This window comes from Anas platyrhynchos, chromosome 3, assembly GCF_047663525.1.
Source record: "Anas platyrhynchos isolate ZD024472 breed Pekin duck chromosome 3, IASCAAS_PekinDuck_T2T, whole genome shotgun sequence".
NCBI classification, from domain to species: domain Eukaryota; kingdom Metazoa; phylum Chordata; class Aves; order Anseriformes; family Anatidae; genus Anas; species Anas platyrhynchos.
Genome location: NC_092589.1, coordinates 34,669,858 through 34,680,812, shown reverse-complemented (window position 1 = coordinate 34,680,812; position 10,955 = coordinate 34,669,858). Strand labels below are relative to the sequence as shown.

At 46.7% G+C, this 10,955-nt stretch overlaps 1 protein-coding gene across 13 annotated transcripts in view; it reads right to left on the bottom strand.

Moving 5' to 3' along the window:
* Positions 1-5,204: 5,204 nt before the first annotated feature.
* RASGRP3 (RAS guanyl releasing protein 3) overlaps positions 5,205-10,955 on the bottom strand; it is a 53,966-nt gene continuing 48,215 nt past the window's right edge. For all 13 annotated transcript variants that reach the window (XM_072035674.1, XM_072035676.1, XM_072035681.1 and 10 more), the window contains 4 exons: positions 9,218-9,254; positions 7,555-7,680; positions 6,415-6,779; positions 5,205-5,950 (listed from right to left, as the gene is read on the bottom strand). In XM_072035674.1, the coding sequence (XP_071891775.1) occupies positions 5,942-5,950; positions 6,415-6,779; positions 7,555-7,680; positions 9,218-9,254 (537 nt within the window). In that variant the 3' untranslated portion in view covers positions 5,205-5,941. The remainder of the gene's footprint in view (positions 5,951-6,414; positions 6,780-7,554; positions 7,681-9,217; positions 9,255-10,955) is intronic.

Below are 10,955 nucleotides of genomic sequence, written 5' to 3'. Positions count from 1 at the left end.
TCCCTCTTCCATTATTTAGGGTCTGCTGACCCCAGTTTTTATTGCTGTTTGAGGGGGGACTTTTTGAAGGAGAAGAAAAGTCAAAACAGGAGGCTTTACAGGAAAGAAAACACTTTGCTTCTGCCAGCTGTTGTTGTTTTCCTTACTCTGTTTCCTCCTAGTGTGCTGTGACTTCTTTGTTTTTCAGAGAAAACAAGCTTTGTATATGTGTAGAGAGCAGCCTTTATTAATCAAAGCAAACAGCCACTGCTTTGTTATTGTCTGTATGATGCCCTGATACTTTGATACTGTTTTGCAAACAAGATTCCTGCTGGGCCGAAAGGAATCTTGTAACTGGAAACTGGGAGAGCAGAGATGGGTTGTGGAGATTATTAGGTTTGTGGTGGATTGAATGTATGTGCTGGATTTGATTTTACACCATGATGGAAAGCAGAACTCCAGGAGATCAAGAAGGCAACTAAGTAAGCAGGCATTTATACAATGAAACAGCGTTCTTCATTTAAACCCTGGTTGTTCTTGCCACTCTCTCTTCTACAAGCTTTGGGCATCTTGTTCTGCTTTTCCCTTAGTGTCTTTCTCTCCAGCACCTTGTGTCTCCTCTAGCTTGATTTGCATTGCTTTTCCATCCTGTCTCTTGAGAGAGTTATCCTAAGAGTTGTCGCTGTGCAGGAAAATGCATCCTGTTTCTCATAGGCTTGAAAACATGTTTGCTTCCTGTATCAGGCATGTCGGTCCATGACTTAAAATACCGTGCTCTGTCTGCACTGTAGTCACAGTTGGATTCTCAGGAACAGATAAGCATTTACTTTTTATTCCTTACTGTGTGCAAACCAGTAATGCAGCAAGGGAAAAGGGCATCAAGCTGAGCTTTCACCATGCATCGCTCGCCTCGGGAAGCCTTTTTGCTTATAGCTGTTCCCTGGCTGGTTTATCTTTAGGATTGGTGTTGGCTGGTAATCCTTAGCTCACTTTTCTAGTCAAACCCCTGAAGCGTGCCCTTCACAGTGCTGTGCCACTCCAGGTGGTGGCCCCAAGAGGGGCTCCTCTATCCACAGGTTGGATTTCTCAGCCAGGGTGTGCAGGAAACCTGTTCTAACGTGGTGAGGGCTTCAACTGTGTCTCCTTTAAAATGCTCTTTGTATCTGAGTGCCTCAAACACTGGGCTCTACGTCAACCAACCTCTGGCCTAATAAGAAACCAGACACTCTTGCTTTATTAGCCTTCTAGTGTACCCTTAGGTTAGAATCACATCAGCGCTGCAGAGAGTAGTATGTGACATGAATATGAAGCGTTTCTCCTGTGTAGGCTCTCAAAATACTAATGAATTTGTTTGTTTCGGGTTGTTTTTTTTTGACAGGGACACAAACTGAAAACGCAAGCGCTCTTGCCAGCTGTAAACATTGCTTTCTTCCCTTGGCTGAAATAAGTAGCACATCTAATGACTAAACAAACAAGGTTAGAAGGGAAAAACTATTTTTTTTTCTCCCATGTTTACTCTATGATTTTTACAGCTCCGAGTGCTGTCAGTGTCATTGTTTCCCCTTTATTGTCCAGTGATTTCCCCTCTTGTCCACGTGGGTCTTTCCCACAACAGAGGAGAGAAAAACAAGTACAAAAAGTAGGAAAACACTATTGTAAAACCAAAGAAAGAGAGAGTCTGCCTGTGCTGTGGGCAGGTGGAAGGTCACAACTCGTTTTCACACATGAAGCAGAGATGAAGGTGATAAGGACTCTTTAAACTTTCCGGCATTGGCTTAACTCATGGAAAAAGCAGACTCTTTGGCTAAATTTCATAGTGCCCCAGCAGTAGCCTTTTGCTGATGGTTTTCCAGTCTCTTAGGACTGGATTGTCAGCAGCTGTAAACAGCAGTTTGGAGTTCAGCACAGATTTTCCAATGAGCTTAGCCTGAGAGAGAGATGTTGGCTGCACCGCTTTTTTGAGAATCTAGTTCAGCCTGCTGATAACTCAAAAACTTGTTCCAAAGTTACATCTATTCCTCCAGTGTCCCCGTGTGGGCCAACTCTATCAAGACTCTCTCGAGAAGTACTTGGAGCTGTTTTTCGTGCTGTACAGATGCCCATCAGTTAGGCTGATGCTGAGTGAAGCAAACCTTGGTTATTTTTTCTTGTCTGTGATGATCACAGAACAACAAGCCCTTGTTTCTCCTCCTCTTCGTCTCCTTGAAGTCTGCATTCAGATCTTTCTTCCTTCCTTCCTTCCTTCCCTTTCTGCTGGGTCTCTGTTGGGGTCCCTTCCAGTCCTGGTGTCACGTAGAGGGAGAGCTCTCTTAGCATGCCTCTTCCCACGCTTAGTCCCCATCTGTCTGGTGTTTACTGTGGTGTTTTTCTTCCCTGTCTCCAGGATCCTTCACGTGAAGTTATTTCCTACAGAGAGGCTCAAAACTTCTGGCGCTTGGGTCCCAAGCTGCAAGGATCCTTGTCTGGGTGCTCAGGCTGCCTCAAGCAGGTGTCCAAGAGCCCTGTGGGAAAGCCTTGGGGGCTATGTCAGGCTCTGCTTTCACTTTGGCTTCCACAGAGGAATCCCTGAGCAACAGACCATGGGGATGGCTGCAGCCAGCCCACTCCAGTTCAGAAAACATAAAATTTTAGGCAGCAGCTGCCCCTAACCTTGCTCTGCAGCCTAGCTTATCTTCTCGGGTGTTCACTTGGCTACTTGCATAGTGCTCAGAGCTGCTCGGTAAATCTTGTGGCAAAGCTGCAGCTCACTTACTTGTAACACGAGGCTTTGTGTAGGGTTTGTGGAAGCACAGAAAGTGCTGGTGGGTCTGGCTTGCACAGCCCTGCCATCTCTTACAGGGTCTGCCCAAGCATTGCATTTGTCACCTACTGTCATTGCTTCTATTCTTTGGCATTTGCAGATAAGGCTGTAAATAAGACTTGGCATGTAAATAAGGTTTGGCATAATCTTTCTTCTTTCTGCTCTTTCAAAGCACAAAAATGCCCCTTTTTTCCCACTCAGATTCCTAAAGATCCAGAGGAAGGAGGAACAGTAGAAGCACCCAGCATCATCTGGGATTGTTTCTCACTGTGGCTACTTCATTAATCCAATAATCCATGACCCTCTTGCACCTTTTCCTGAATGCTCTCCTGGAATTGCTCTACAAGCAGGCAGGATTTCACCAAGGCCAGCAGAGGTGTATAGCTCAGCTGGGATCTGTGATGTCTGGTAGGTTTTGCCTTCTGTGAAGTCAGAAAAGACAAACAAGAAATTCTTTGTTGCTTTACTCAGACTGGGGATCTAAGCTTGTTTTTGTGAGCTGAGGAAAAGGCTTGTCCCTGTTCAGAGAAAGGCATCAAATATGAAGTAAGGAGAGAAAAGGATTTTGGAGGAAGCCTGAATACATAAAATAAAAAAATAAGGAGCTCATCTTACACTGACTTCTTAAAGTGATTGGCCCTGCCCTGCCACCTCTCTACACTCTGTCACTTGCTGTCAAACAAAGATCAGTGTTCTTCTGCAAACAGCCTGCTAATGATTTTTTTTTTGAGTTATTACATCATCTATGATGAGCCTGTTCCTTTTTGGTGGGTGGCTGCACTTTGACCCAGTATCTTTTTCTTGGATTTTCCAGTGGCAGTGAACACTTACTGCCTGCACTGCTCTCATCGCTCCCCTTCCTAGGATGCCTAAAGCAAAGGGTTTCCAGCAGGAGCAGCTCTTTGAAACTCAACTAGTGTGGGCCCTTCTTGGACATGGTGATAATTTGCTTTGAAAGATCAGCTGGGTGTGCACAGTCTATGCTTGATCTACAACTTAACTCTAGCCACTGCTGAGGTAAGCACGTAGCTGCCCAAAGCTGCCAGGCTTTCAGGAGATGCATTGATGAGATTTCCGCAGTGGGTTGAAGCTGAAGCAGTCTACTTGCTAGCAGAAATGGTCCTTCAGAAAGCAGGAGATGCTTCTGTAGAAGGCAGCACTTTTCTCTTAAATGGGATTCCATCTCTTGATGATGGTGTATGGGGACAAGACCACATACGTTCAAAGAAAAGAACACAGCACCTCGCCTTTTAAATAACTTAGACAAAAATCTGTAAATATCCTGGGGAATAGGTAAGGGTTGTGTGCTAGGAACATTCTTTTCTGACAAAGAAATGCAGGTAGGTATGGTTTGTGGGCCTGACAGAAGTAGGAGAGCAGGCAGCTTTCAGAGCGAGAGCTGCAACTGATTTTTCGAAAGCCTGTGAGAAATAGCCTGAGCACCAGCCCCAGCACTGGTTAAAAATCTTGCACGATGTTAAGAATGAAGTTACACACGAACACCTCATTTATAAAGCGTTAAAAGGCTTATCTCAACAGATCCGTCAGCAGCCTGGAGCGTAACCAAATTTTTCTATTCAAATTCTCCACCACATCATTTTCATTGTGTGCGAGCCGTGTGCTGTAACGGTAGCTGTGCAGGCAGCGTGTGGCGGCCCGTCACCTGGCCCCCACAGGAAATACAGGCTGTGTTTCTATATTTCTGCTTGTGTCTGCTCGTTGCCCACAGCAGCGCGAGCGAAGGATGCTTCTGGCTCTCATCCTGGCTCAGAAATCCATGCTCACTGCAGTGCTTATTTCTTTTAAGAGCACCATTTCTTTCTGCTCTCAGATTTTTACCATCATTGCCATTAGGGCTGGAAAACAAAGGAAGCCTGCAACTCTGAGCAGGCCTCATGCAGTCACAGCACAGCTTACAGTCAGATTTCCACAGAGGAGTCGGTCAGTTTTGGTTAGGGAAGTCTATGGAAGTGCTCCTTGATCTTTGGGGCTTCACAGTGACAGGTGCAAGGACTTGAATTTTGTAGGAAATCTTTTATTTGGTCTTGCTTTAATTCAGTGTGTGCTCCCCCACAGCCACTATTTCTCTGGGGAGGTGGAGGGGGAAGGAGATGACGACAGTGTGTTTGCCAGTGTGGACCACGCTGTTTAGGTTTGAGCTTTGCCCTGGGTTTTGCTTTCCTCTCTTATTCCAGGTGAGGATTGTGTGCCACAGGTAAGTTAATATTTCTGAGACGTCCCACTTCAAGTCTGCTTCTCCAGTCATTGCAAGTTGAGGTGTTACATTAACAAACTTAATTTGGAGCTACATTAACAAACTTAATTTGGAGCTTACTCTAACAGTACACTTAGTGTCATATTTTACTTAACCTATATGGATTGCTACCCTGAGAAAAACATGAAACATGATGTACACATACAGACACACACTTAAACTAAGATGTTTATTACATACTAATTCTACCATAATCAGTGCTGGCAGAGAGGACTCCTCTCCCTTGCCGTATCACCAGACATCTGCATAGTGTCTTGGAACTCCTTTGTTCCCAGCCACAGACTGTGTGCTCGAAGGATCCTCGGTCTGGGAGCTGCTGTCACCGTGCTGAACGTCACTGTGCTCGCTGTAGCAAGGTAAACGTGCCCCAGGTTCAAACCACCAGCTGTGCAAAGGATTTCAGTGTAGAGGACTCTTTGGAAAGACTTTTGTTTGAGATGTAATCAACACACACCTTCTTCTTTCCTTAAAAATCATTACAAGCCTCTGAAAAAGGAGTGTTATCAAACGAACGTGGATGCTTGGCTTCTGTCCTCGCCATTGTTGTTGCTGGCAGACATACTGAAATGATGCAGTGTATTCAAAGGAGGCCAAATATATCCTCGCTGGCATGTAGAGGAAGTTTCCACAAAGTCATACAAGAGGAAAAAAAACATTGAGCACAGAGATCTGTTCTGCTGTGTCCGTGTAATGTTCATCCAAATGGCTTAATCATGCAAGAAAATAAATAGTGCTCTGTAACACCTATCAGCTTGGAAAACGGCTACGGTTGAATTTCAAGGTATGAGGCACAGGAAAGCTTCCCATGGCCACATGTGGGCTATGACAGTCTGTCACCTCGCTGTGCTACTGTTGGCATCCGTTTTTCTGTGTTTCAGGGTGAGCAATCAGCTGTCCTGTAACCAAAAGAAAATAGGCACGTTTTACCAAAAGCAGTCAATAAAAGCGTGAGGCCTTGGGATTGTAAACTTTATGGGTAAGAGCAACAGAAACCATGCCCTAGCCTGGACTCACATGTTTACCAAAAGACGACTCCTTGTGAATCTAATGCAGAGCCATGTGGTGTGAAGGTACAACAGAATTTAACCAGGTATTTTAATGATTCTCAAAAAGAAAAACATCCAGCTCCTAACAGCGCTTACTGCCACCAAGAACTGAACTCCTGGTTACAGTGTTACAGTAAACACACGCTGCGGTGTAGAAAATTATCTAGGGATGATTTGGTGGTTTTCTGAAAGTGACCCTCATTTAAGAAGTAACAGGAAACTTGAATGAAAAAGTGCCTCAAAATTTATGAAATAACCTTATGAGACTGCAGACTAGCAGACTGTAATTTGTCCTGGTGGCTGCTTCAGCTCACCTCAGATTCCTGTCTTTCGGGGAGCGTTTCTATTCCGTTGTGATCCAGGATGTGCTGGGGAGCCTCGGTGTCTATGTCTACATTGGGCTGCGTGCTGGGCTTTTCATTCTCCCATTTTGCAAACCCTTTGTTCTTCCCAGCTTTGCCGTGGAACTTGGACTTCATTTTGGGGAAAGTGTGGGATCCTGAATCGCTCCAGCCCGGCTCGTGCCACAGTGGCTCTGTCTGCGTTGCTTGGCTGGTGGTTGCTCGCTGCAGCCGCACTGAAATTTTCCGTGAGGAGCCAGTGACAAGGGTGATAGCTCTGCTATCGAGGTCCTGGTGTTCTGCAGCAACGCTGGGAAATTCAAACACCTCATCCTGGACTGAAAGAAAAAATATTTAAAATAAATAATTCCACTTTTCTTCAAGATCTTTGCAAAAAGATATCTTAAGCCTGGGTCAAGGGGAGAGAAGGAAGGGATTTTAAGGTTCAGAAAAAAAGAAGTTAGCTATTCTGGGAGATTTGTGCAAGTCTTTTAGTAGTTAAATCTATTTCAGGACCAGGACTTGATATGCCATTGTATATAACTGCATGATGGCTTGCGGGGGTGTTTGTGCAGACAGCACGAGGGTGCATGGAGGAGAAGGCAGCAGCATCACTTTGCAGAGGGAAGCTCTGAAGGAGGCTGCTCCTTATTCCAGATAGCCCCCTATATGAAGCAGTGGTGTAATTAGCAACACCCATATGCTGCTCAGAAGCCGATTCTGGCCTTGTGTGCACAATTTCCTCCTCCCTCTATCTGCCTACTCAGGGGGGATGCAAGGCAGAGCCAGAATTGTGCCTCTGTGTATCTCAGTCCCTGCCACTTAAGTGTCCTATACGGAAAAGTGCAATTTCCCTAATTCTCTTTTTATTTTTTTAGATTTTCAGCTGGCATAGCAGGACAAGGAGGTTCAGGCAGGAGACTAAGGCCACCACAGCTCCCTGCAGAAAGAGCTCTTGTAATTAGAGCATTGAACACGAGCCAGTGCATCGGAAAGTACACAGGCTGCTCTGTGCGTTGGTACAAAGGAAAAATTAGAAGAGGCAGTAAGGACACGGGCTATTAAAGAGGATGCCAGCAACGGTTTAAAATAGAAACAAAAGAGTGCTCTCACCTGGCGGCAGAGAGGGGCTGCTAGGCAGGGAGCCGTGGTTGCTGCCCACTGAGGTTCCTCTGGAAAATTTTCTGCAGGCGAGCACAAGCAGGTCTCGGCATTGCTTATGGCAGTTGGCACCACAGTCTGTAAGGGAGGGAAGCGTCAAGTCATCCAAAGCAAAGTCACAGCTGCCTGGTGATCCCTCGGGGCTGTTAGCAGGCAGCTGAGAGGGGGGATCTTAACCAAACAGGCACTTTGATAGAGGGTGTGGAGGGAGTTACCTAAATGGATAATTTGGTGTGATGGGAGTTCAAAACAAAACCTCCTTCACCACACTGCCCAGTTTCATCTCCAGAGCCACGGAGCTGGGGCCAGGAGCAGAGCTGAGCAGATGAATCCTGCCCCCCCTGCTAGTGCAGCACCAGAGGTGCCAGCCAGAAGGTGACGGCTTTTTGCCCAGAGGCAGAAATCACCCAAATGGGTGCAGCAGCTGGTACCCGCAGAGGGCAGGCACTCCTTGACCACGTGGGGATCTGAGCGAGAAGCTCGGCTCTCTTACTCTCACACTCCAGTGCCTGTGATTTTGATGCTGCAGAGCCACTTCTGTTCTCTCCCCACCGGGACAGGGTTGCAAACAATGATGCAGGGCAGAGCTCAGCTTTCGGATCTCGAGTTTACAGGGCTGCTGTGACAAAACTCTGCCTTCCTTCCCTCAGCCTACCAGGAGAAGTGCAGACCACAACTGGCCCTGCTGTAGCTGCTCAGATGACGGTGGTCAGGAACAGCTGAGCTGCGTGCAGTGGCTTAGTCACGGGTGTTTTCCTCACCCCCTCAGAGAAAGAGATGTTCGTGGGTGGGAGAGGAAGATGGGAATAGGGGCTATCCTAAAAAATAGGGGGTATCCTAAAAAATGATCCTGCCAATTCTTCACCTGTCCCCTGGGAGCCAGGGTAAGACTGGGGAAAAAGAGATTGTATATAAATATGACTGTGAAGCTCCCACGTGAACATTCGTCTGTGAATAACTGGGATGTAACTACAGCTGTGAAAAGCCCTTCAGCTTCTTCTGCTTGAGAAATAAATTGGTCCAGGACTTTAGAGCTGATGAGGACCAGCACAATGTCATCCTTGGTCTGACCTGACATGGTGCAAGTACTGCGTAAACCATTAAATTAAACTTTTAGTGAAAGCAGCTGAGAGGGCTGTACGAGCTCTAGGATTTTTGAAGCTGAACTGCTGCAGAAGTCCTTGCAATGAGATCTGCTGGGCAGTCCAGGAATTAAATTCTTGTCTATTTCTAGCTCAGCCACTGCTGCATTGCAAGGCCAGCTAGCCTTCAGTACCGGCGTGCAGATGTACATGATGAAGACAGACAGCGCTGCCAGCAGACCTTTTCCTGACCCCAGGTCTCAGGAGTTGTATTTCAGGATGGCTCCCTGCTGGCAGGAGGGTACTTGGTCTTCTGAGATGCAATTTTTTTGCTGGTACAAAGTGACACCTTGTGGAGCCAGTGGCTGCTTTGGACCTTCAGTTCCCAGAACAGGCACGGCCTCTGCTGCAGGGACACTTTGTGTCCTTAAGCAAAATTGGGATGAGCAGCTGCCGTTCTAGTAAAAAATAATTGACTTCTGCTAAAACCCAGCACCCATATCATGAAAAATCCATGCAAAATATTTATTTACCTTTGCATTTGTAGCCTTGTTTGATTATACCCCAGAGCTGCAAAGAAAGACAAAAGAACGTCAAGGAATCAGAAAAGAAAGCCGGAAGGAAAACAAGGTCACAATGAGGAAGTACCAATGGCTACAAGAGCACAAACAGGATACAACTGCTCTTAACACCCTTCCTGCCGGGCAGACCTCCCCCTCTAGCTGTGATAAGGTTTGTGTGCCTTCCCCCTTATTTCTACTGCCTACAGGGGGATTACCAGAGAAGGGGAGACACAGCTGAGGTGTGCTTCCAGGAAGGGGTTGGAAATTGCTGTCGTACCAAGCTTACTGAAACCAGCAGAGCACCTTCTGCTTCTAGCTCGCTTTGTGCCATCTGGAGGGTAACTTCTATTGTGCAACCATTCTTCAGGCGCACAAATGGGCTGTGCCATTCAGGAATAGCAGGTGGAAACACCACTGGAGACAAAAACTGGTCCCCAGCACACCCAGCCATAGCAAGCTGATTCATTCACCTGACTTCTTCCCTTGTGAGATGGTTAAAGCCTGGAACAAGCAGAGAAGCCGATAAATTCCCTCTTTGCCTCCTCCCAGAGGCTGTCCTTGCTGAAGTACAAAACAAGCAAATGCTGGCCCTCCAGGAGGCAGCATGTGCAGTCCCACCTTTGGGAAGCTTTACCTGTGATGTGAGCGGGATTGCTTGGAAGAAGGAAAAAAAATCTCTAGTAAATTGTTATCTCTACACTCAAAAGACAGATAACTACAACCACGGCATTAAGAAAACAAACATTTTCACTCCAAGAGGCAGAGAGGAAAGTCTAGCCCAGTATTAAAGGAAAAAAGGTCAAGGACCGCAGTGTTTATTTATCCTGAGCTCATTCAAAACATTAGCAGGGAGGGTGAGCACATCCAGGCAGTTAAAACTGCACGTGCTGCCTCGCTGTGCTTTTAAGATGGGATGCGCAGTGTGCAGGGGGTAAATGTGCTGAGTAAAGAGATGTCCAAAAGGAAGAGCTGCAGAACATTCGGATGACAAAGGAAAGAGTAAAATAAGATAAAATAGGAAGATGATGGGGGGGAAAAAATCCTATATATGCTGCAAACATAACAATCAGACACTGCAAAAAAGAATTTGTGAGGAAAAACAGGGGCCTGGAAAGAGAGAAAACCAGATTAGGCAAAGTGGAAGAAAGGTGAGTAAACTAACAGAAGGGACAGCAGTGGAAACAAAGTCCCTAGAAAGCCTGCTGCTTGCCCTTCTCCTGCAAATGCTGTGGATGTGCACAGTGGCTGCGGGTGCTGTGGTCTCATGATGGTGGTGGGCCCCCCTTGTCCCTCCTGGAAGAGCAGCGCAGAGCCACCAGAATCACCTGAAGGGGGATGACTTATTTCTTTTATTAGAGCTCTGCTCTGTTCCCACTGAAGAGCCTTTTCACCTCCCTCGCTCAGCACCTTCATCTTACTCAGTTTTGGCCCTGCTCTGATGGCCACACGCAGTTGGCTGAGCTTCCCTGCAGCGCCACGTCGTGATCCTGACCTGAAGCTTTGCATCCATCTGACACGGCTTTGCAGCAAAGCTGGCATGAGCCAGCTCCAGGGTAAGAGGATCTGTGCAAATTCGGACGACAAAGCTGGAGGGGATGGATGGTCAGCCACCCCAACACATGGTGCAACTCAAGCTGTGGGGCGGAACTGAGACCGGCAGTGGTGGGATCAATTTCACACTGTGAACGGCATTAGATTTTAGCTTGAC